The 27,159-nt window shown below is 38.2% G+C and overlaps 1 protein-coding gene across 6 annotated transcripts in view; it reads right to left on the reverse strand.

Annotated features, from left to right (window-relative positions):
• Positions 1–1,756: 1,756 nt before the first annotated feature.
• Positions 1,757–27,159, reverse strand: part of LOC135208727 (endothelin-converting enzyme homolog) — a 173,405-nt gene continuing 148,002 nt past the window's right edge. For all 6 annotated transcript variants that reach the window (XM_064241216.1, XM_064241220.1, XM_064241218.1 and 3 more), the window contains 11 exons: positions 26,850–27,005; positions 26,527–26,622; positions 25,913–26,083; positions 14,032–14,180; positions 12,945–13,167; positions 12,380–12,503; positions 11,959–12,163; positions 10,438–10,568; positions 9,824–9,970; positions 9,123–9,262; positions 1,757–8,507 (listed from right to left, as the gene is read on the reverse strand). In XM_064241216.1, coding sequence (XP_064097286.1) covers positions 8,331–8,507; positions 9,123–9,262; positions 9,824–9,970; positions 10,438–10,568; positions 11,959–12,163; positions 12,380–12,503; positions 12,945–13,167; positions 14,032–14,180; positions 25,913–26,083; positions 26,527–26,622; positions 26,850–27,005 — 1,719 coding nt within the window. In that variant the 3' untranslated portion in view covers positions 1,757–8,330. The remainder of the gene's footprint in view (positions 8,508–9,122; positions 9,263–9,823; positions 9,971–10,437; positions 10,569–11,958; positions 12,164–12,379; positions 12,504–12,944; positions 13,168–14,031; positions 14,181–25,912; positions 26,084–26,526; positions 26,623–26,849; positions 27,006–27,159) is intronic.

Below are 27,159 nucleotides of genomic sequence, written 5' to 3' on the forward strand. Positions count from 1 at the left end.
ATGATACTGAGGTTTAACATCAATGAATGAATCTAAGAATATTTACTCTAAATTTACAGACATCAGGAAAAATAAGACGCAGGCCTTTAGAAATGTTGCTTTATTCACTCAAAATACCTTTAAATCACATCGTTCATATAAGCCTACATATTTGAGACAGCTGGGATATTTTGGTATAAAATAGAACACTATAAGCCATACTTACAGTAAAACACCATTCAGTGGAGAGTAATGATTGACCGTTTACCTACAGAAAAAGAGACTACAGATCCGATGCAGGTGTGACATTGGGAAATTCATAGAGCAATATATATATAGGTCTATTTACATGCACTCTCATCACACGGGAAATCTCTCACAGACAGTCAAGTTAATTCAGTGGTTAATTTCGAATGGGCAAAAACAATGTCTGAATTCTTTTGAATTTATTTTCTGGTTATATAAACACTATCTGGGTAGACATATGCACTTCTGAACACATTAAATTTGAACGAAATCTGAAGCCATCCAGTTTGGAGACTACATTTCAGCACTGCTATTAAACTTGGTCTGACACAATTTTGAATTTTTATTAGACTTGTTACCTTTTTGTAAAATTGGTAATTCATGAATAAATTACTTTCAAGAATAGTATACAACAATAGAAATGTTTATACATGTAGTTTTAAGTTTGAATTTTCTTATACAGTAGCTAATATATGGGAGAGACAGCATTAAGAATTCTTGTTTGAAAGATGAAACCCATCATTTCCTTAATTAAAATAAATAAAAAATCGACTCACAGGATATGAGTTTCCTTTGTGATTTACCTAAATTATTTCATTATTGAAAGTTGAAGATAAGTCTAACCAAACTATACACTATGTCTTTGTAATGCATCCTCTGAATTCAGTGAATAGGTTGCACTTGGCAGATTTCAGATAGTAATTGAAATTTACACAAACACAACTTCAGAACTCCAGAATCTCGTTTTCCATAAATGACACAATTCTAAGTGAATTTAATCTGCCTTCTCACTGAATAATCTTAATTCATTATCAGTTATCTTATTACTTTGAATGTCTACATGACAGGAATCTAAGTTTCCTTCAACATCTATAACATCATTATAGTATATCAAATAGATATTTAATTTCCTTTTCAAATATATTTCATGAATCACATCAAACAATCTGAACAATTACCAAACAAAATTTACAAAATAGTCACCAAAATAAATATATAAAATAGTTACTATGACTATCATTGTAGTCTCTGACACAAGTTATACATACTCATATCTATAACACATATATATAATATATATATATATATATACTTAACTAAAAGTTGATACAGATTTTGTGACACCCAAAACTACATCATCAGTAACTCTAGTATATTTACAAGTCAAAAGATGGCCAACCAAATTGTTATGAAAAAATAAAAACGGTTCAGATTCTACCAATATCGGCAATCAGTCACTGGGCACAGAATGACAAATTCTTTTTATTAACTACTCTTTATGGCCTAACTGGACCATATACAAAAAAATACGTGGCATTAAAAGTCCTATGCAATAACATATGTATGTTAAAAGAATGCTATATGGAATGTGCTTTTATGAGAGAGAGAGAGAGAGAGAGAGAGAGAGAGAGAGAGAGAGAGAGAGAGAGAGAGAGAGAGAGAGAGAGATAGAGAGAGAGAGACGAGATGGAGAGAGAGAGTTGACCGAAGAGAGAGAGAGAGAGAAGAGAGGAGAAGGAGGGAGAAGGGAGAGAGAATTCTATTCTACACCATTCACTGGTCTTCACTCACAATAAAGTGTACATCCCTAGAACGGAATTTTTCTGTGGTGTAACATTCACACACTTCTTTTTTAAGTTTATAAAATGCAAGTTACGAGGACTAGATATTTTTACAATATATGAAACAAGGCAGGAAGAGAAATATTATGGAACTTGCTTTTATTATGATGATAAGTAACATTGTTTCTGGTTAAAAGATTTTGTGTGGAAAAATTGCAAGTCAACTACTATGAATTTGTCTTCTCACCTTCCTTAACTATTTGTAGTTAAGCTTTTATTTTCATGCAAAGGCTGATGGGATGGTAACCCATTACACCTAAAAGTCCATGGCTGTTGAAACAGATGAGAGGGAAAAAAGTGGGGCATAGCCTTGAAAAATTTCAATATGATATTGCTATAATTATGATACTATTGAAAGTAACAGCAGAACAATAAGGAATCCGAGCTCAGTCAATAAATAATAATAATAAAAACTAATAATAACAGATGTTAAGAGCTGTATTTCCCTTATTAATTGCTTGCCATCTGCAAGTAGAGCGTAGCATCTGTCTATAGGGCATAAGGGAACTATGGAATATTGCTCACTAATTATTCTTTTAATGTAACATTTCAATGAGGGGCAACAAAAGAAGGGAGGGGCACTCAAAATTTGAGAATGTATTATGACCACAGTCAGTGCATTGCTTGCTGTTCTGAATTTTGATAGGGCATGAAGGCATCCTATTAAGTCAGCCTCAATCATGCTCAGTCTAGATGATATTCAAAGGGAAAAGTTGGTAATATCTCCATTAGTGCTGGCCTAGCCAGTTGGCACAGTGACCATGGATGTCAGGTAGCTTGCCTAGCTCTGGGGCTCAGCACACACCTAGCATTCATCAATTTTTTGTCTCTACATACGCAATAAAAGAGAAATTCAACTTCCTTTTCAACATTCATCATCAATGTATTTCCTCTGTAAGGTCATGAACCCTGAAAGATAGCAGCTGCAAAAAAGGTTGCAGAAATGAGGATCCTGCAGATGACCTAAGAAGATGGAATGCGACTACCTGCTGAAATGCCCTATTAATGGATGCTGTGAAAACTACAAGTATATGAACACAGTATGTCCCTCCAAAAACCTCTCCTGCCACCTTCAGGATGAATCCACATATAATCACTGTTAACATGAGGCAGACTCAGTAGCTAGAGTCAATAGTACAACCTAATAACCATCAAAATTTAAGAGACAATCAACACACCAACTATAGGCCTATATATACTACTTTGATGTGTTACACTGCATTGTAGCTAAACACTTGAAAGAAACTGCAGTATATTCAACAGACAAAATTCAAGTGTTTTCTAATGACCTTCAGATAAGACATTGCATAAGTTACCTACAAAGAAGCAATTAATAAAGAAAACACCAGAGTAAAATCTACAACTGCTAATATATTTAATAACACTCTCTGAAAGTGAATAAGACATCAATAAAGATATTATTGTATAGTCACGCAAATATTCAAAATTACGTATTTCTTTTCATCATGGAATGCAGTATTTCACATAGAACAAGACAACAAGACCATTGATCCATTTAAAAGAATATAGTATTCATCCACAGGTTGAAACAGGTTATGTTTTTGGGGAAACAGTGGCTAAAACCCTGTCATTTCACCTAAATATTACATATTTATACATTTGCATGGTAAGACCATTCCTGAATACAGCCTGGGTTAACAATATGACAAGTGTAAAGGGAGGCTGAGGGACATTCCCTTACTTTTTCTGAAGAGTGCTGCAGTTAAATGCCCAACCAAAGCTATAATCTTTTTTTATTAAAGATGAAAAATCACAAATATAACAATTTATATACCAATAGGTCGGTTATACCTAGATTTTATCACATGGGTTACGTATACAATAAACTGCAAATGCATAAGACAGTACATTCTAATCATGTGCTATCATGATATAATATGAGCTGAATAAACAAGAGAAATTGACATAGCAATTTCCGGGCTCTTTGGTAAAACTCATTCGGGTGTTGTGCAAACTTAGGCTATCACAGGGATGATTTAAAATAATTTCACTTTTGTGTTCCTACAGATGAGTTAAAACATTCGTTGATAGTATAAAAGTTTACAGAGTGCATCATTTAGTTGATGTTTCTTTACCTCTTAAATTGCCTTGTGCTATCTGGTAATAATTCTTAGTTCTGTTGAAACTCTTTTTAAAACTCCAAATGGGAAAACTGCAAGACATCATTTCCATTTCACTCAAATAATTGACATGATACAAACAAAGATTTAAGACATGTGTCCAATACACTGAATAAAGAATTTTAAAAAAGTACAGTACAGGTACTGTGTAATATCGACTGACATATGATTTATAAGTAGGAAATCTATTTTAGAATCATAAAATAGTCCTTTCAAAAAGGAAATTTAATGCACAGGTTTTCTGAAACCATGTGTTCTTGTAATGAAATCCACTGTGATACTTTTACTTATCTTTTTGTGGTACATACATACTACCTTGCACTGAAGAACTGCAGTACAATTTACTACTTAAATAACCTGTACTGTATATGTATGGGTAATGAGGGCCATCATTAATTTAATGTTTTATAAAATATTCATTACTTATTTACTGCCTGAGCTTCAATCCATCTTGGTCATACTTGTACTTTTCTATTTTTTTTTCTTTTTATGAATGGATAAATTACAAAAACTATTCAATAAACAAAGCTAATAATAATAATAATAATAATAATAATAATAATAATAATAATAATAATAATAATAATAATAATAATAATATTGCTTGTCATTTAAACTTTTTAATAATAATCTTCATTCAGATCCAAAATATAAGATTAAGCTGATTAAGACACAACAAAATGTAGCTTCAAAGTGGGTATACTGTACACAGTTCATGTTACATATCATGAACAAAGGCTGAATGACATTATTTGTGGGAAATTAATAACATGAAGCATTATTTACTGCTGTTACTCTGGTAATGTTTATATGCAATACACTCAGGATAAGCATAGAAATAGAACATAATAATACCAAACATATCACAGACAAAATTGTTTGTGACTACTTTTTAAAATCAATTCTACTACGTATATTGTTTTTGTAGCATTTACATGTAAATTTATAAGTCATCTGTTTAATACATAAGTAAATTAAGTGTTATAATTCAGAAAATTGTGCAGACATTTGTTGAAGCTTCTGCTAGAAGTTTAAATAAAGAGATAAATAATACACTAGGAAGAAAATAATTTCTTAATATTTATATAATTCTAAGAATATAAATTATTCTTTAATAAATCATTAACTAATAATGTGTGGAAGATTCCACAGTGTTTGTGGAATGAATGTCTAAAATATGGTCCCTCAGTGAAAAAACACATAATAATGATACATTCTATTCTGGCTACTTCATATAAAAAAAATCATTAATGGCAATGACCAAATGACATATTTACTTTGATACTCTTATTCCACGAAAAAATCCAGTTATTAGAAACGATTGGTAATTATTTGTTGATTAGTATTTCATGCTTATAAATACGAGGAATATATCAGTATTATTTAATGCCCTTGACAGCAAACATTAAATTGTGAAATCGGTTTACAGTGCATTTAAAGTATGACTCAGTCATATGCCGTGATTGGTTTTTTTTATTGCTTATAATAATAATAATATAATAATAATAATAATAATAATAATAATAATAATAATAATAACAGTGACATTGCCTTGGAAACCATCTTTAAACAAGAACAAATATATTCTTGCATATGAGAAAATCTGACAGTATTACAGCTTATAAGTACAATACTGTAAGTATAATATGCCCCGTGAAATGTAATTAATTTCAAACAACCCCTTTCAGTTTACAATAGAACCTATAACACACAATGATCTATATATGTATATATGTGAATATTTACACAAAATGTATAGCTGATACAGTGCAAAAAAAATTAAAATGAATTTCTGTATGTAAATGAAAATTACATGGATAAAAATCACATAATGAAATAAATACTTAAGAGCTACTTCATACTAACACAAAATCATTGACATATTTACAGAAGACTCACTCTTATGGAATATAATGTCCATTCATGGTTCCTCGTTAAGTGCAACATTTTCACCACTCACTTTCTGTTCAAGTCACTCATGCACATAATTCATAAATAGGATTTACTTTACAACTTCTTACATAAAGTACATGACATGATAGTTCACATTTATGACAGTTAGAATTCTTCTCTATTATACACACTGACTATTCATCACATAAAATGCACAACACAAAAAGCACTGTGGTGTACTTTATCTCACAGTCATTTCTGAATTAATTCTGTTTAATATCTGGGAACCCACTTATGAATTTCTTGATTTTGTTTGTTGTCCTTCAAATTTTCTTTGCATAGCCAGTTCAGATTTTAGATTTCATTAGTGAATACATCATAATTTTTTCCTCATTGGGAGCTATATTTTTTTTTACTTTATTTTCTTCTGTGAACTGAAAGCAAATGTCAAGAATGTGTGTGCATGCAGATAATGGAAATATAGTGAAACCTACAAACAGGAGAGATATTTTTAGCTACAGTATGTGCAATGTTGTCACAACTTCACATGATTAAAAGTGCAACATATTTTCTCGCTTTACTTGTTACACAGACCAACATCGGCATTAAATGTCCCTTCTCATTACAAGATGAAAAGAAAAATTATCTATGCTAGGCCTAACAGAAATACATTTATTTTTTTTTCATCATGACTGAGACAATGACATGACAGCTCTCCACATAGTAACTTTTCCATTTGTAAAGTGATAAAGTTAACTCATAATTCAATTTGCATAAAAATGCAAATTTATACTGTACATAAACAAAATATACTGGTATCAATGGTTGACTAATCTAATGCACTTACTGCAACCAAGGAAAATAAATAACAATTATTTTAATAAGAAATGAAGTCACTAAAATGTAATTCGTAAGTTTTAGCATGTCCACACCAAACACTAAGTAATGAGGTAGGTTTTATCTACGTTCTTTTAAAGTACTTTACCTACAGAAATGTTTTAAGCAATATGCATTCTTTACCTTTAATTTCTGAAACAGATTTAAAAGTAAAAATGTTTTGTGTGAAGCACATCTTTGACCTTTTAGGCAGACAAGTCTACCTATACAAATAGTATGAAGTTTTTAGCGTCACAATTTCTTCACCTTTTACATGAAAAGTTTACCTTCAGCAAGATAAATACTTCAGTGACCAGCACTCAATCTTACAACTCAAAAAATTAGCCAAGAGAATGATAAAACTTCAAGCTAATCATATACATCATGTATCAGTAATGAAAGAATGTTTAAATAAGACCACTTTTCATTTGTTTTTCACTTATCTACTTTTCAGAGCTTAGTTGAGCTATATAATTTTTCTAAAAAATTGATTTCAGCAACATAAGAGTATTACCTATAACCTCTACTACATATTGTGTAATTTCTAAATGAGTGAAAGGATATATCGCATTTTGTGATATGTAGCATTTTATACTATTGTTTTTCTCTTCAGGAATAAAGGAAGTTCATGAAACTTCTACAGTTTCACATGTGACAGCTAAACATTTAAATTATTTCACCTTGAATGAAATATAAATGATCATGCAGTCTTGGGGAAAATGCTTTATCAAAATAATAATTCTGAAAATAAATAAATCTAGACAGAACTATTTGAGCTATAAACTTACTATACAGTCACTTACTTATAGTGAGTGACTCAAAAGAATAAACTGACTTGAGAAATGTTCTTGAAATTTCAAGTTAAAAAGAAACCATGGATTTTCAACAACTGGACCATAGCATTAACGTTAACAACTCTTTAGAGAGAGAAATTCTGACCACAAATGGTTTTCCTTCTCATGAAAATGTCCCATTGGATTCACATATCCAGAGAAGACCCACTTTACCTCAGACTTGTTGATATGTAGAACACTTGTTGCTGACAGTCACTGCAACAGTCACTACATGGTTTTGAATACCAAACCTCTGCCAGGTGTAATCCAAACTTGAATTCTAAACTAGATGATTGTGTGAACAAATGCCTCAATTGCTAAGACAAAGTGTTGCATATCTCACACAGACTATTAATGCAACAATTTTAGAGTATTAACCATAGCTTAACTGTAGACTGGATATGGATTTGCTTTGCAAACTAAACCTGTATAACTTTGAACTCAAACTGTAAGTGAATTAAAGATGTTTAAGAATTCATAAGTACTGGTGCTAAACCAAAAAGCAGAAATTATGTTTACTCTTTACAACATGCTCAAGTTTTGGTATCCAACTCAGCTCCAAATGACCCCACAATGCATCAACAAGATTAAGAATCTCTCAGGCTATTCATATGTGGATGGTTACATAAAGGCATTGGTCTGGAAATGAAAAACTCTCATGAGTATATACAATACAATGAGACAGAAAGTTAATATAATAAAACTTCTTTTGGCCTGAAGTAATTCAGTTAAAACGATGCTCACCAAATCTGGCACTTTGTTTGTGGATTCATTTTCTTTCCTATTGAGCAGTTAAATGCCTTGGCAAAGTCATAAGAATTGGACAAAGTGCCCATGACGCGGAATTTCCCTGGAACATGAGAATCCTTCATGATCTCCAGGTGAGCAGCTTCTTTGGTAATTGATGAGCACCATACCTGGAAAGATAATTCTAAATTAAAATTTTATTCATGATATAACATCGATAGTTATGATAGCGGTGCAAAGTACAGTAGCAAGAACTAGGGTATTGACAAAACATTTGAATTACACTTGGTGCATTGAAGATTTTCTAATTCAAAGACCAGTATGCAAACATACAAGAGGTTGGATAAAGTAGTTGAGAATGTGACACAGATAAGAAAGGCAGCAAAGAAAATTCTATGGTAAAACTATTCCAATACTTCAGAGAGAAAGTTATACAGGTATAAAATATGTATAAAGATATGATAGTACTAAATAAATCCAAGGCATATTTAGAGGAAAATGACACAGAATTCACTGAGTTACTATACTAGTACGTGTACCTCAATGAACTCTACGTCATTTTCCTGTAATTTTGTGGATTGTTCATGAAAAACAATTCTGTACATCTCAAACAAGATGCAATAATAAAAAACTAATTAGCAACACTTGAAATGAACTCCAGACATTCAGTTAAAATGAATAACATGAAAAGTTTAACAGTTCCCTAAGAGTATTTTCCTTGCAAGGACACTTTTATTGTAAATAAGAGTAAAGAAATGCAAAAATTTTATGAAGTGATTGCTTACCTGTGCAAATCCTAAGAAAAATAATTGCTTGTGGTTCAGGTTCAACCCAGGTAATGGTGTTTCTTCACCATTGTCCTTGACCCACTCCTCATAGGCTCGGAAACTTGCTTTTAGCCCTCCGTTATCTGCTATGTTTTCTCCTGAAAAACAATATATAATAAATAGTACAGTAATCAACATTTCTAATACCAGAAGCTGAATTCTGACATGTCATATATGTAGAATGAGCCTGTGTAGCTTACTTTTTCCTAGTAGCTTATAAACATCCTGAAATGTTGGAGATTTTCACCAGTTTTTCTGTCCCCAAACACTTTTAGATTTCATGGAAGGACCCTACCACATACAGCTGTATTGTGTCTCTTTGGACCAAATCCATAAAAGATGTAAACACACACAAAGCTTTCATTTAAGTTCCCAGGCATTGGAGGGCTCAAAAGGTCCCAAAGACATTATTCCTAGTACGTATGTACTACTTCCTAAATGAGTATAGAAACAAATGAAAGTGAAAGGGGTTATTATGCTTAAAAGTGGAAAAAAAATAATACTCTTCCAAGGATACTTGATACTTCCTGAAGGAGGAGCCAGTGTCCCTTCAAGATTGTAGGTAATTCTCATTTTCTGATGGCTTTTCAGACAATATGTGATTGAATCTTGTGTTTGATAAGGGGAAAAACAAATAACAGAAAAAGGATGACACTTACCTAAAGTGAGTTTCCCATTTATAGTTTCACCATCTAACTTAAAGTGGGAGTACTGATCAACCATACACTTGGTGAGATTGGTAAACTTCTCAGCTGTTTCCTTTTCCCACCAAGGGTTCAAGTTACCATCTTTGTCATACTTACGACCTGCAAATGGTAAATTAAGTTAAATGACAGGGAACAGTATGAAAATTGTGTAAATGTTACTGTTAAATTTTCAACAGTATCAGTTTACAATAAGACATACCATCCATATCCCAAACTTGCCTGTGTCAAGTTACACCAAGTGAACAACAATACTGTAAAGCATTTGAAACTGAGAGAGCAAATTTCACTATAAAGGATCTAGAACTTGGGATAGTACTTGCTTTAGTCATAGCATTTATATTTAATTACATCAGATTTTTATTTAGAGTATACTAACCTGAATGGTCAAAACGTCACAATTCAAGAGCTGCTACATTAATCTTTGCACAATACTTTAGCACACAGCCTGCTAGCTTGCTTGTTTCATCTATTCTGTGACTTGCCATAGGTCCTTCTAGTTCTTATAATTAATACAGTATTATCTTAATAATTTCTAGAGTGGATCTGAAACTAATTTTAAATCTTACCTTGGTCGTCAAAAGCATGGGCCAATTCGTGTCCCATAACCACACCAACTGCTCCATAGTTTAATGATTTTGAATTGTTTTGGTGGAAAAATGGTGCCTGGAGTATCCCGGCTGGGAAAACAATTTCATTTCTGGAAAAAAGACAGTGAAGTTTTGTCATTTGTGATATCTCAAATGTGTTAAACTGAGGAATAACAAGCATGAAGGTGTCAGTTCTGGAATGTATCAACACCATCTGTATAGTACTAGATATACTGTAACTACTAATTGAGGGTCTATAGTTACTGCAGTAAGTACTTTCAGTGATTTGCCTTCAATTTCATTGCTTTCAGTACAGTACAAGGGGATAAAAGTTTCTTAGAAGATATGAATTTCTAGGTACCTACCGTATATTTCCACATATAATACGACCTTTAAATCCTAAAATTCCCCCCTAAAAATTGGGCGTTGTCTTTTACTGAAATACTACAGATCAAACCTTGAATTCTAAGATGCGTATCTGTAGGCTAGCCTTGGCCTCGGTACTATAGCCTAACCACCATCATACATTTCTCTCTCTCTCATCAATTGTAATACTTTTGATACTCCTCCAGCCTTCACTATAAAATTCCAGTTTTTAAAATTCTGAATGAAACGATTAATGTAAACATATATTGGCATAAACAACCGAATTGAGAAACAGCTGATTGCTAACGTCATTTACCGTAACTATCGAGCGTTTATTAAGAGCTCCGTTAAAATTGTTAAACCCTGCCGATTCTCAATAAGTAAACATAAAATACATTTTTGTTCATTTCTCATACAGTGGAGATATCAAGAAAGCATACTAGTAAATTAAAGCTGCAGGTTATTGCCGAGGGTGAATAAAACGAGTAGCGGCCAGGTGGCAGTGATGTTTGGAACCGGAAAAAATCACACCTACTCCATGCTTATACAATGAAGTAATATGAGCATGTTTTCAACCAAACTTCATTATGATATAGGGTATCTCCGAATAATATCTCTCCTAACAAATAATGGCAATGAAGATATCGATAATACTCACATCAGCTGAGATTTTGAGAATGTAAACTATCAAATGCAAATGATGTACATGACGATGTTTATATTCTGTAATACGGTAACGATATGACAATACTGTTATTGGATACAACAAGCAAAACAACCTTTATTTAAGTCATCATTATTATTAATATAATTGTACTGTTTAATTTTTGCAAATAATCACTTTTTCCAAAAAACATTTCGATTTGTAATTTAGAAGTTGTCCTATACTACAGATATGAAATAAATTCATGAAAATTTGCCATGATTTTTGGCCTCATCTTATCTAAAGGTCGTCTTATACGCGGAAATATACGGTAGTTCTTAAGTTATCTAGCTATATTGAGCTAAGATCCTCAGAAGAGGGCATCAAATGCAGTGAAACAGGAAACACATTTCTAATGTACCTCAGGAATGCAGGAGGAATACTATAACTTTCATGTTAGTTGGAGTAAAAGAGCTGTAAACTGAACTTACCTTGTTGGTGTATAATAAGCATTAACAGTTGGTGGGGACATGTCCCAGCGAGTCTTGTTGACAGGTTTGAACAGACGTTTGTGGTTCTCCCTGATGTTGAACATGTTCACACGAACATTATTATCAAAGAACTCATTTTCAACAATTTGCAAGTCTTTGAACTTTCTGTCTAGCTGCGCTGGGTCAAGGATGTAATCGGGGAATCCTTTAAAAGAAGAAATCTGGTTTAGATGTGTTGTATGCTTGTATGCTCTCATTATAAAACTGACACTTAGCATAAACCTGTCTATCCACATAAGCAAATGTATTGCCACTGTTCAAAGCTAGGACATTTTCTCTAGAGTGAATATGGCTATAAATCTAAGTGTCTTATGTAAGCAGTAATGAATGTACACAAGAAAGAGCAGGCCAAGACACTAACCAATCATCTCTGTAATGGATGTTGCTTTTTCCAAAGCAGCTTTGCGAGTCTTGTTGTCCATCCAATCTAAAGAATGAAGGCTGTCTTTGAAGGTCTTGCGAACCCTCCTGATCATCTCTTCAGCCTGAAATGAAAGGGAATAACAATGATAAACGATTTAAGGATATGCCACTACCCAGTTTGCACTGTAAATACTATGGATAGTTTGCATGTTCCTGATGAACGTATGAATATTTTCAAGCAAATATGATTTACGTACAGTAGGATGGAAGGATACTACAATTCATTACCAGGTTATGTTCAAATACATACACTATAGTACAATAGGGACAAAACCTCATACTATAAATAATATGGAAAGTCTGCATATGTCTGATAAAAATAAAGAAATATTTGAACATGAGTCAAATACAATACAATGAAAGGATATTACATTACGTACCTAGTTATCCTCAAAGTAGCTACATGTACTGTACTACCCTATTGAGGCTAGAGACACCCAATATGTACACTGTAATATAGCTATATAATATTTCTTATTCTTAATCATCAAACGAGAGCCTACCATCTCTTTGGAGTCTCCATGAAAAGCCTGTCGGACATACATTGCCCCCACTGCTGGTCCTAGGGCAACATCTGTTGCTCCAACGCACTCTCTCCACAACTCCTCCGTTCCTTCCACACCCATTTGTGCCTTCTCCAGGCCTTTGGCAGCCTCTCGGAAGTCCCGTGAGAGGAATCCTATGTAGCTCTTTATAACTTGCCAAACCAGGTAGTCGTGGAATTTCCTGAAAATAAAAGTAATTGCAGATATACTGGAAATTTGTAGGGTTTATGTGGGGACAAAATAAAGTGCAATTAATTGGTGTAAAACCATTGTGAGAGATCTGACCAAGTCTCTCTCTCTCTCTTTCTCATTCTCAGGGCTTGCTCTTATAAACTGAAGAGGAAATCAGTATACAAAATGAGGGGAACAGGTCATGGGAGCTACATTAAACCCGCTAAATTGGAACGAAAGTCACTTCGGCTTGGCGAAAATAAATTTAGGATTTACTATAACAAGGAAGTTGTGAACAGAAGTTAATAAAAGCATCATACACATAATACTGAGAGAGAGAGAGAGAGAGAGAGAGAGAGAGAGAGAGAGAGAGGAGGAGGAAGAGGGAGAGAGACGAGAGAGAGAGAGAGAGAGAGAGAGAGAGAGAGAGAGAGAGACTGTACACATTTTTTTGCCATTAGACTTAGTTTTACCTTAAACTAAAAACTGCTGTGATCAAAGTGATTTAAAGAAATAAAATGTGCTTTTTCCATAATGACTTTCAAGTGAATCTTTATTTTGCCTTTTTATATTATTTGAATTAGAATAAGACAAGGCTCTTTCTTTAGTCTGGTGACATATTACTTCACCTGACAAGCCAGAAATATGGCGGAATAAGTTAAAAGATATAAGTGCTATCACAGGCACCTGAGAAGTGATTTGGGTGCTAAGCAGTCCTATATTCCTCTTGAGCTCTTGTCCAAAATGCTTTGAGTATGGGGGTTAAGACAAGCTATGGGAGTGAAATTTATAAACTTTTAGATCCTTAAACCCAGATAACGATAAAAGTAATCCGTCTAGAAATTCTATATAAAAGTACCATACATTTACTTACGTCTTCCCTTCATCTGTAGAAGTGATATTTACTATAATGTCGGTCAGGTTACTTAGGAATTTGGGGGCATATACCACTACAGGCCTATCTTTAGCTACCTTTTTGTTGATGTTTTTAAGGGCAGCGTTGACAAAGTCTACCCAGTCCATCTGAAATTAAAAAAAGTGTTTCGCACAATGCAGAAATAGTGGTTCTTCCTGATGTTGAACATGTTCACGTAAACACTGTTATAAAAGAACTCATTTTCAGCAACTTGCAAGTCTTTGAACTTTCTGTCTAGCTGTGCTGGGTCAAGATATAATTGGGGAATCCTATAAAAGCATAAATCTGGCAGTTGGTTGGTAATCAGCTATTCAAAGAAGCATCACTGCTCCCAGTAATGTAAGTACTCAGAGAAGTATAATAACAGATATTTCTGGGCTCAGTTCGTGTTGCCGTGTGAAATAATCCTTTAGACCATTATTTCTAAGGTATATGAGCTAACACATACCAGAGAAAATAAAATCAAAGGTAAGGTCAGTATAACTGACTCGCTCACTCTAATAAAAGGAGTGTCGGTATGGAAACAGGGGCGAGTGAGACCACTACCACGAACCCGTAGCCATTTAGACATTTCCCCACCAAAATCCCCGCCTGCAAGTGCCGATCCATAGGTAGAGACGGGCACTACTACTACTACTACCCACGCCACGCGGACCGCAGCACCTCTAGTGGTCATCCTTTTTCGTTAGCTGACACGCGTAACTCGTAACTTTCTTTACTCTGTGTTGTGTTCGCCTTTTTGCCCTAATTTGGATACCATGGAACGTGCTGCTATCGCCGCTGCTAAGTTAAGTACCCTGAAAAGGTTTGGATTTAGTTTTTGTCAGCCGATAACCCGTATTTTCCGTTTTTTAGGTACAAATACGGTTACCGGGTCTGACGCATGGCGGCCATTGGCTCGTTTCATGCTCAGTTAGGTGTTCTAGTCCTCCATACTAGTTCGTCTTTCCTTTACTTAGCCTTCCATGGGTCTTAGGTTACGTACTGTTACTCTAGCTTACTTTTGTGTTTACATCGCATTTATCATTTAGGGAATTTCAGCCCATGCCTTACATTTAGTTCATGCATGCATGTCTCTTGTCTAGGTATTTAGGCTATGAAGTCTTTGATTCTAGTCCTGTATCCTGGCCTTTGCTCTTCATCGGCTACGGCTAGCTTCGAGTGGAAGCCTGGTTCTTAGAACTAGCCTTCCCCTCCTGGGCTTCTTTCATTCACTCGTGTTTCCCTCTCTCTCTCTCTCGTTTTCCGTTTTCCTTTTTATTACGATGTGTTATTTTATATCTTTGGGTTAGCAGATAGGGCGACCTAGACGGTTTTGTTGCATTATTCTCATACAGTTTGTTGCATTTCCGTTTCCTACGGATTCACATGGTCTTAGCCTACGCAGTTTGTTGCATTACCTTGGTACCCTTATGATCGCGTGGTCCCTCGGTCGCCCTATCACCAGTTCCCTTCCTCCCCTCCAGTGTGGTAAGGGGGGGGTCTGTCCAGGCTCACTTAGGTTTCTATGGCAACCTTTCGAGCTTCTCCCACCTCTTCTCCCTGTACGGGAGGGAGCTTGGGACAGCTGGGATTCTGGTTGACTGTGTTTCTCGGGTCCTGGGGGATCCAAGGGTGGCGGGGGTAAGGTTGGCCACCTTTCCCGTTGACCACTCCGATCTCCCCCGGCGTACTCCGTAGAGTTTATTTTTCTCCCACACTTCTTGGTCTCCCCTGACTTTTACGGTTGGGTCACTTGCTTTTTATCCGAGTGTCCCGATGGTTGGAGCGGGGGATGGCTGGCTCCGCCAGCCATTGGAGTGGAAATAAACTTAACTGGTCATTTGCCTTCCCCGTTCCCTCGTATCTCTACCGACAGAGCGCTTGCTAACTTACCCAGACTCTCCGTTGGTAGTAGGTTCGGAGGATTATTTATAAAATTATTAAAATTATTGCGATGTATCTTGTTTTGAGTTGAAAAAGACGAAGAGATATCAACATATACAAGTAACTTAGTTAACCTTTGTTGTTAGGACATTCCCCTCCATTCTACAGTGTGTTTTCATATATGTGGGTATATATCCTTCTGGTTGGTTTATTTTTGTTCTCTCCGGTGTACTACGGAGATCCCAACCAGAGGAAAGCATGTCTTTCCTTCACAAGTAGCTCGGAGGGAAGGTACCTAATGATTATATTTATTTTTACTCCGGCATACAACGGAGTATAATAGTAGTACTGTAAGTGTCTTGTTGATGCTCATGTATCTTTCCACTTACAGGCTACTAACTGCCAGGAGGCTGGCTGCAACGCCATCCTCCAGGACCCGTGCGGTCACGAGGTGTGTCGTACCCACGCTCCGTGTGCTACGCCTCATGGAGATCTAGTTGTGTGGCACCATGAAGCATGTTCGATCTGTTACGAGCTTGTCACTCAATTCTTGGACAGAGTAAGTATATTTCAATTGGGGTTACTCTTGTCCGTTATGGGTTACATGTGGTAATAGTTTTAGATTTAAGTGGCTGGTCATATTTTGTTAGGTTAACACCCGTTTCGAGAACCTGGGTGTAAGGCTTACATTGACCCTTTCTTCCAGGCTGCCGCTGTGAAGGAAGTCGCCCTGGCCACCCTGAAGGCATGGGTGGGCGGCTTCGGCAAGAACGCCCCCAAGGGACAGCCCTACATGCTGGATAAAAAGTTGGCTGTCCAGATTTTCCCCGGGGGCAAGTCGACGTGGATCCCGCCGCGGCAGCTCCGGCGATCGCCTCCATCCAACAGCAGGTGGAGCAAGCCTGGGGTGGAGGAAGCAACCAAGACATTGTAGCGGACGTGTCCACACTGAACCTAGATCTTGAGCCAATGACGGTAGGTGCCGACGATTTGTTGGTTGAGGTAAGTTTGTTGGGCGCTCAAGGGCCTCCCTTGGGCGCACCTGGATCTTCTTCTCCTGCTCCTTCTTCTTCGTCTTTCCAAGGCTTTACGGGATCTGAGATCCCTGCTAGTACGCCTACTGCATCTGTGCCCCCTAAGGTGAAGGGACACAGAGAGCAGAAGACCCTTCAGAAGGCGACAACTAAGAAAACGTCGTCTTCTTCCTCTCGTAAGTCTTCGGCGCCCCACACCGGAGCAGGGAAGGTGAAGGCTGAATCTTCACACATTAAAGGGTCTAGAGGTAAATCCTCTAGGGAGAAGGTCCGCGCTCCGGCCGAGCCTGTACCTTCCCCTGTCTCCGTCGGAACTTCTTCGGTGACTCCTGCCAGGGCCGCAGCACTCGGTGACTTCGACCCCGCTGCTTTTTCGTCAGGAGTACTTCAACAAGTGGGGGAAATAGTCGGTATGCTCAGTACGAAGTTTGAGCAAATGTTTGCTCAGATCTCCACCACTTTGAACCAGTCAGGCCAGTCCATTCAAAGTCTTTCCGACCGAGTATTGGACCATGATAATCGCCTGGCTGGTATGAACCAAGGTCCCCAAGCTGTAGCTCCACTGGCAGGAGCCGGTCTCGCTCAGCTACCGTCATACGACTCTCTTCCCGCCTTTTCCATGAATAATCCATGGAGGGTGGCAGCATATGCACCCTACCAGGATGGCATGATTTCGATCCCGGAGTGTGGAATTTGAGTTCCATCCAGCCGGATTGACCCCGCCTTTCATGGGATATGCAAGGCTGACAGAGGCAGCTCTCAATAGGGAGGATAAAATCCCTAAAGAGACTGTCCTCTACAGCCGGGAACGAGCCCAGAGGGAATGGGTATATTGCGTGGAGGACTGGGACTGTTCCAACACCAGACTCCAAGCCTTCAAGAGTCCTTTTACTATCTTTGCCACGGAGGAGGAGGCACCACTCCCCTTCACGACAAAGCTAGCTGAGATTGTTATGCAAGCAGTCTCAAAGGACGAGCCTCTTCCACAGCCTAAAGAGGCTGACCCCACATCTCCTCTCTACCTAGCGTTCGGAGAAACCTGGGAGAACCTGCCAGCTACATTTACGGTAGGTAAGTTGAAGCCGGACTGTGCCATGGAACAGTTCGGTGAGAAGCTGCCAAGGTTGCCTGATGCTCTTATTCAGGTGGAATTTGATGCCAGATCCAGGCTTGGGAGGACTCTCAACTCCCTGGTCATAACCGAGGTGGCTTCTTTGACCTACGGTTCAGAACCCCTCTTTAAGATACTGGCCAAATCCCAGATGCAGACGGTGTTGTCCGACATGTATGACTTCATGGTAGCAAGGAAGAACTGTTGCAGACACGTTCTCCAGGAAGCTACCATTCGTCATGAGCCAAATAGGCTGCTCGCCTCTAACATCTGGGGAGCAGACCTATTGCCGGAGTCCGCAGTAAATGATGTACACCATGAAGCTTCGAGGCTTAACCAAAGCCTCAGAGATAGATGGGGTATCTCAACCAAGAGGAAGCCAGAAAACACTTCCTCGGCTGCCAAGAAGTTGAAAAAGACAAAGAGATATCAACCTTATCAGAAAAAACAACAACAGCAATTCGTCCAGGCGGTCCCAGTCTCTCAACCTGGCCAGCCTTCAACATCCAAGGTGCAGAATCAGCTCATCCTCCTGCTGTCTCCTCAAGGGCAACCTTCCACTTCGTACACTGTTTCCCCGGCTTTCAACCCGGTGTTTGAAAACCAGACATTCCAAGCCTTTAACAGGTTTGCCAGGGGAAGCAGAGCCAGAGGTAACTTTCGGCAACGAGGTGCAGGAAGGACTACCAACAGAGGTAGGCACTTCCGAGGAGGCCGTGGAAGCCATCCCACACAACAACAGTGAGGATCCCCAGGTAGGAGGAAGGCTGTTCCTCTTCCGTCACAGGTGGGGGTTCAGCAAGTGGGCACAGAGCATCGTGTCCAAAGGGCTAGGTTGGAGTTGGATCAAAGGTCCCCCTCCAACCAAATCATTCCTTCAATTACCATCAAAGGAATTGACAGATTACGCAGAGGAGCTCCTTCAGAAAGGAGTTGTGTCGAAAAGTCAAGCATCTAAAATTTCAAGGGCGCTTGTTCAGCGTGCCAAAGAAAGGCTCACTAAAAAGAAGAATAATCTTAGACTTGTCCCAGCTAAACTTATTCATTCGTTGCGACAAGTTCAAAATGCTGACTATCTCAGCATGTGGGGCCGTCACCACCTCTATCGATCTTACAGACGCATACTATCGTATCCCAATCGCGAGACACTTTCGCCCATATCTAGGCTTCAAGCTAGGAACCCAAGCTTTCTCATTCAAAGTGATGCCCTTCGGGTTAAATGTGGCCCCCAGGGTATTCACAAAAATAGCAGAAGTGGTAGTTCAACAACTGAGGTCTCAAGGGATAATGGTAGTAGCGTACCTCGACGATTGGCTGATTTGGGCATCAACCGTCGAGGAATGCCTGAAAGCTAACAAGCAAAGTAATCAAATTCCTGGAAACATCTGGGGTTCCAAATAAACAAAACGAAGTCCAGACTCACCCCAGAGACTCGTTTTCAGTGGTTAGGCATCCAATGGGACTTATCCTCCCACAATCTGTCAATTCCGGCAATCAAAAGGAAAGAAATAGCCAAAGCAGTGAAGCAATTCTTTAAATGCAAAAGAACGTCAAGGAGAAACCAGGAAAGGATCCTGGGTTCTCTTCAATTTGCTTCAGTAACGGATGTTCTTCTGAAAGCAAGGTTGAAAGATATAAATCGAGTTTGGCGCTCAAGAGCAAATGTCAAGTCTCGAGACAAGTTGTCAGTGATCCCACAAATACTTCGCAACCAACTTCGTCCATGGGCAAAGGTAAAGAATCTGTCCAAGTCAGTCCCTCTTCAATATCCTCCTCCGGCGTTAACTATACACACAGACGCCTCACTAACCAGTTGGGGAGGATACTCTCAATTCAGAAAGGTCCAAGGAACATGGTCACCTCAATTCCGCCGGCTACACATAAATGTTTTGGAAGCCATGGCAGTATTTCTCACTCTGAAGAGGCTCCTTCCACCAAAGAATTCCCACATAAAATTGGTTTTGGACAGTGCAGTAGTAGTACACTGCATCAACAGGGGAGGATCCAAATCAAACATGGAAGGATCCAAATCAAAACATGTGAACCATGTCATGATAGCCATATTTTCCCTGGCAAGCAAACACAAATGGCATCTATCCTCCACCCACTTGGCGGGAGTAAGGAATGTGATAGCAGACGCCCTGTCTCGATCAGTTCCTCTAGAGTCGGAGTGGTCCCTGGACAACGGGTCGTTCCAGTGGATACGCCGGAGGGTTCTGGGTCTTCAAGTAGATCTTTTCGCCTCTCAAGCGAACCACAAGCTCCCTTGCTATGTGGCCCCCAACCTGGACCCTCTGGCCTATGCCACGGACGCCTTGTCCATAGATTGGAATCAGTGGAGGAAGGTTTACATCTTTCCTCCAGTGAATCTTCTATTGAAAGTTCTGAACAAACTCAGGACTTTCAAGAGACAAGTAGCTCTAGTAGCTCCGGACTGGCCAAAGAGCAACTGGTACCCTCTGCTACTGGAATTGGGTCTTCGACCTCGACGGATTCCCAATCCCAAACTCTCTCAACCAGTACAAATGAGGACTGTGTTCGCTTCCTCAGGAATTCTCAAAACCCTAACTTTATGAACTTCATGAAGTTTGCGGCTGAAAAAGATGCAGGTATTGATCCCCAGAATATTCTTTTCCTGGAATCAGACAAAAGGGAATCAACTTTGAGACAGTATGATGCGGCTGTTAAAAAGTTAGCATCTTTCCTGAAGGAGACAAACACTACAACCATGACAGTGAATTTAGCTATATCCTTTTTCAGGTCCTTATTCGAAAAAGGATTAGCAGCTAGCACCATTACTACCAATAAATCAGCTCTTAAGAAAATATTTCAGTTGGGCTTTCAAATAGACTTGACAGACTCTTACTTTATGTCTATTCCCAAAGCTTGTGCTAGACTTAGACCTTCTGAAAGGCCTACTTCAGTCTCATGGTTCTTAAATGACGTCCTCAAGCTAGCTTCGGACACTGACAACTCTTCTTGCACATTCATGATGTTACTAAGAAAGACATTATTCTTACTAAGCTTGGCCTCAGGGGCCAGAATTTCAGAACTGTCGGCTCTATCCAGAGATGCGGGGCACGTTGATTTTCTCCCTTCAGGAGAAGTCTTGCTTTCCCCGGATCGGAGTTTTTTTTAGCAAAAAATGAGGATCCTTTAGCAAGGTGGACCCCTTGGAAAGTCATCCCACTTCCCCAAGACCCTTCTCTTTGTCCAGTTATGACCTTACGAGCCTTTCTGTCTAGGACATCTTCTAGATCATCAGGACCTCTCTTTATGAGAGAAAAAGGTGGCACTTTATCAGTTAAAGGGATCAGGCAGCAGATCCTTTACTTCATTAAACAAGCTAACCCTGAATCATTCCCAAAAGCTCATGATATCAGGGCAGTAGCCACCTCTATTAATTATTTTCAACACATGAATTTTGATGAACTTAAGAAATATATGGATGGAAATCGCAGACAGTCTTCAAGCGTCACTATCTTAAGTCTTTGGAATCCTTAAAATTTTCAGCAGTGGCAGCGGGAAACATAGTTTCCCCTGACTCTGCATAGTAGTTGTAATTGAAGATCCAGGTCTCCTTTCTACCTACCTCAACTAACATGTCGCGTACCCTACCGTTAAGCTCTTGATAGTTCTCTAGCCTTGGCGGCTATGATAATACTAGTGGAATGTCCCTTATTTTTATGCTAGGGACATCCACACTAAATTGTATATTATACCAGGTGGAAAGTCCCTTATTTTTATGCTAGGGACATCCACACCAGTTTGTATATTTTGAAATATTATCAGGTGTTGCTCCTCTTATTTTTATGCTAGAGGAGCACATTATTGCTATTGACTATTTGTATTTTGGCTTATTGTTAGTGAGTCCTTCTGTTGTATATATTACTCACTAACTTCAATATTATCATTGTTTATTGGTATTAAGAAGTTTAGTCTAAGTCTTTTATAGTACTGTAAGTTATTTGTTTGTATGAAAAATTTAATGCCATTATACTCTTTTCTTTTTTCCTGTGGTTTTATTGAGACCTCTCTTATTTATTTATCTTGTGCTATTTCTCTGGTACGATTTCACACGGCGACACGAACTGAGCCCAGAAAAGGGATTTTGACGTAGGAAAAATCTATTTCTGGGCGATGGGTTCGTGTCGCCCCGTGAAACCCCCCCTGTGTCCCGCCCTGCAGCCCAAGATTGGCATCTAACGACAAGGATGACCACTAGAGGCGCTGCGGTCCGCGTGGCGTGGGTAGTAGTAGTAGTAGCGCCCGTCTCTACCTATGGATCGGCACTTGCAGGCGGGGATTTTGGTGGGGAAATGTCTAAATGGCTACGGGTTCGTGGTAGTGGTCTCATTCGCCCCTGTTTCCATACCGACACTCTCCTTTTATTAGAGTGAGCGAGTCAGTTATACTGACCTTACCTTTGATTTTATTTTCTCTGGTATGTGTTAGCTCATATACCTTAGAAATAATGGTCTAAAGGATTATTTCACAGGGCGACACGAACCCATCGCCCAGAAATAGATTTTTCCTATGTCAAAATCCCTTTAATGGTCAAGTAAATGTCATGATGCCATTCAGTGATTAAGAATTTTCCCAGTTTTTTACGGTTGCAAAATGGTTATAACAACCCAATTCTTAGGTGGTAAATTAGTACTTTAAAAAATCAGGAAAAATCGTTCCGAATCTCCTTGGCATACAGTAAACATCAAAATACAATTATACCTACAAAAGATTATGCATACACATAAGCACCTTATTCTTGGCGGAGAAAAAAAAAAGCTCTGAAATAAGGATTCATGTGAATCACTGTTGGTACTGTATAGTCAGAGGCCAAGCACTGGGACCTATGAGGTCATTCGACGCTTGAAAGGAAATTGAGAATAGGTAGGTTTGAATACTGTAACAGGAGGAAAGCCTCACAGTTACACTTTGAAATAATTGTTAGGAGAGGGTGAATAGCAAGATGGAAGAAAGATAATATAAATGGAGATACAGTATAAGGAATGAAAGGGGTTGTAGCTAGGGGCTGAAGGCACGCTGCAAAGAACCATTAGTAATACCTATAGTGCACCCCATGAGGTGCACTGACTGCACCACCCCAAACGAGGATTGTTGGTCTATAGCAATATGATTGTATATTATTCACATAAGGAATTGATAATTTTTTCTTTTCTAATAACTGATCTTCTCTTTCTGTATTTCCCATTATCTTCTGTTACTTCTTTCAAACAAACCCCATATTCTTTGGAAGTTTGAATTTCAAGTCAGTGGCACCTGTTGTGGGCTTGTTCCAAATGAACAGAGATCATCTTCTGAATAATAATAATAATAATAATAATAATAATAATAATAATAATAATAATAATAATAATAATAATAATAATAATAGCAGAACAACTCCAGCATTGTATCACAAATCACCATGCCCCAAATGGATGACGACAGGAAGAACATCCTTAGTCCAGAAAGACAAGAGTAAAGGAAATATAGCAAGTAACTACAGGCCTATCACCTGCCTACCAATAATGTGGAAGTTACTAACAGGTATCATCAGCGAAAGGCTATACAACTACCTAGAGGATACAAACACCATCCCCCACCAAGAGAAAGGCTGAGAAGGAAGTGTAGGAGCACAAAAGACCAGTTCCTGATAGACAAAATGGTAATGAAGAACAGTAGGAGAAGGTAAACCAACCTAAGCATGGCATGGATAGACTATAAGAAAGCCTTCGACATGGTACCACACACATGGCTAACAGAATGCCTGAAAATATATGGGGCAGAGGAAAACACCATCAGCTTCCTCAAAAATACGATGCACAACTGGAATACAATACTTACAAGCTCTGGAATAAGACTAGCAGAGGTTAATATCAGGAGAGGGATCTTCCAGGGCGACTCACTGTCCCCACTACTCTTCGTAGTAGCCATGATTCCCATGACAGAAGTACTGCAGAAGATGGATGCTGGGTACCAACTCAAGAAAAGAGGCAACAGAATTAACCATCTGATGTTCATGGACGACATCAAGCTGTATGGTAAGAGCATCAAGGAAATAAGATACCCTAATCCAGCCTGTAAGGATTGTATCTGGGGTCATCAGGATGGAGTTTGGAATAGAAAAATGTGCCTTAGTCAACATACAAAAGGGCAAAGTAACAAGGACTGAAGGGATAAAGCTACCAGATGGGAACAACATCAAACACATAGATGAGATGGGACACAAATACCTGGGAATAATGGAAGGAGGGGATATAAAACATCAAGAGATGAAGGACACGATCAGGAAAGAATATATACAGAGACTCAAGGCGATACTCAAGTCAAAACTCAACGCCGGAAATATGATAAAAGCCATAAACACAAGGGCAGTGCCAGTAATCAGATACAGCGCAGGAATAGTGGAATGGACGAAGGCAGAACTTCGCAGCATAGACCAAAAAACGAGGAAACATATGACAATACACAAAGCACTACACCCAAGAGCAAATATGGACAGACTATACAAACACGAAAGGAAGGAGGGAGGGGACTACTAAGCATAGAGGACTGCATCAACATCGAGAACAGAGCACTGGGGCAATATATGAAGACAAGTGAAGATGAGTGGTTCAAGAGTGCATGGGAAGAAGGACTGATAAAAGTAGACGAAGACCCAGAAATATACAGAGACAGGAGAAAGACAAGCAGAACAGAGGAATGGCATAACAAACCAATGCACTGACAATACATGAGACAGACTAAAGAACTAGCCAGCGATGACACGTGGCAATGGCTACTGAGGGGAGAGCTCAAGGAGACTGAAGGAATAATAACAGCGGCACAAGATCAGGCCCTAAGAACCAAATATGTCCAAAGAACGATAGATGGAAATAACATCTCTCCCATATGTAGGAAGTGCAATACGAAAAATGAAACCATAAACCACATAGCAAGCGAATGTCTGGCACTTGCACAAAACCAGTACAAAAAGAGGCATGATTCAGTAGCAAAAGCCCTCCACTGGAGCCTGTGCAAGAAACGCCAGCTACCTTGCAGTAATAAGTGGTATGAACACCAACCTGAAGGAGTGATAGAAAATGATCAGGCAAAGATCCTCTGGGACTATGGTATCAGAACAGATAGGGTGATACGTGCAAATAAACCAGACGTGACATTGATTGACAAAATCAAGAAGAAAGTATCACTCATTGATGTCGCAATACCATGGGACACCAGAGTTGAAGAGAAAGAGAGGGAAAAAATGGATAAGTATCAAGACCTGAGAATAGAAATAAGAAGGATATGGGATATGGCAGTGGAAATTGAACCCATAATCATAGGAACACTAGGCACGATCCCAAGATCCCTGAAAAGAAATCTGGAAAAACTAGATGCTGAAGTAGCTCCAGGACTCATGTAGAAGTGTGTGATCCTAGAAACGGCGCACATAGTAAGAAAAGTGATGGACTCTTAAGGAGGCAGGATGCAACCCGGAACCCCACACTATAAATACCACCCAGTCAAATTAGAGGACTGTGATAGAGCAAAAAAAAAAAAAAAAATAAAAAAAAAAAAAAAAAAAAAAAAAAAAAAAAAAAAAAAAAAATAATAATAATAATAATACTAATAAAAATAATCCCTCAGGTCACAAAAGAGGAACCAATGATACTTTTGACAATAATATTTATATAAATTCTTCTATAAAAAGAGAGGAAGCGATGATACTTTAGAGAAATAACATTAATAAGTCCCTCTATTAAAAAAACAAGAACTGATGATACTCTAGACAATAATAGGTTATAAGTTCCTCTATTCTTATAAGAGATATAAAGCTACTTACGAAAGGGGCCGCTGTATTTAGGTCATCGAGTTTCATGAGGTGATAGAGTTTGTCATCATCTCGCCTCTGTTCGTCAGGTGTGGTGATAACAGCAATTTCAGTTTCTATCTCGACTATGCCCTTGGCTGCGTTTCTCGAGACGTTCTCCTCGCCTCCTAGAAGCATTGCAACCTGCAAAAGTGACGAAGTGTGTACATGGTTTCAAGATGTATTTCAATCTGTTAGAGAAAAAAAATAATTCTTATGGATTTGTACGTTGCAATTATATACGGATGAGTGTAGTCCTTTACAAAATGTTGGTCTTTTCCATAAAACAAACATAACCAAAAATGATTTCAACTAATGAAAAGTGTATTATCTAATACATACACAAGTTTGTTAGAGAACGAAGAAATTCTCAAGTATTTGCAAGCTGCAATTGTATACTGATGAAAGTAAAGTTCTTTACAAAATGTAAGTCTTTCATTAAAACAAACACAACCAAAAATTATTTCAACTGACGATAAACTTTTACGACACGAATATTGGCTCTCCAGAATAGGCTGCATAGGCCCAGGAGACCTTGGATGTATTTTGTCATATAGAAATAAACTGAAATAACTTCAAGAACTTACTTTTGCAATATAGTCCGTATAAGCATTCAAGACTTCTTTCTCGCTCTCGTTTAGGTAGTAATTCCTAGCCGGTAATGTTAGACCACCTTGGTCAAACTGAAACAAATATAAACCTTTAATAATATTTATATTCAAAATGAAAAAAATATATTTTCAATAATATTTATACTAGTTATAAAATCGAGGTTTCAGAACTACTCAGAAATGAAGTGATTAAATTCACTCATGTATTGACACATTTCAAAATTCTTACTGTGTAGAGAGAGAGAGAGAGAGAGAGAGAGAGAGAGAGAGAGAGAGAGAGAGGGTGGGGGTGGGGTTACCTGTAAAATGTGACTAGACGAATGCTTATCGTCTTCTGCTACTCCCCAGGCGAAAAGTGCGCCAGAGCTGTGGTTGACTTTACTCATGACAATGTCGTTCTGGACGACGTAACCTTTTGTGGTCCAATTCCCGTCTATTGACCACCCACCCATTTGCTGTAATGGAAATGAAGAAATGATTAATAAACGGATTAATAAGCGGACCAACCAACGGATTAACCGAATGTTTAAGGTCTGTTTAGGGGATACCGTTCAGTCATGACTATTCTGTTACAACTAGACTTAAAATGTTGAATGCAGACATCTTCTG

Source organism: Macrobrachium nipponense, chromosome 35 (genome assembly GCF_015104395.2).
Source record: "Macrobrachium nipponense isolate FS-2020 chromosome 35, ASM1510439v2, whole genome shotgun sequence".
Lineage (NCBI taxonomy): Eukaryota > Metazoa > Arthropoda > Malacostraca > Decapoda > Palaemonidae > Macrobrachium > Macrobrachium nipponense.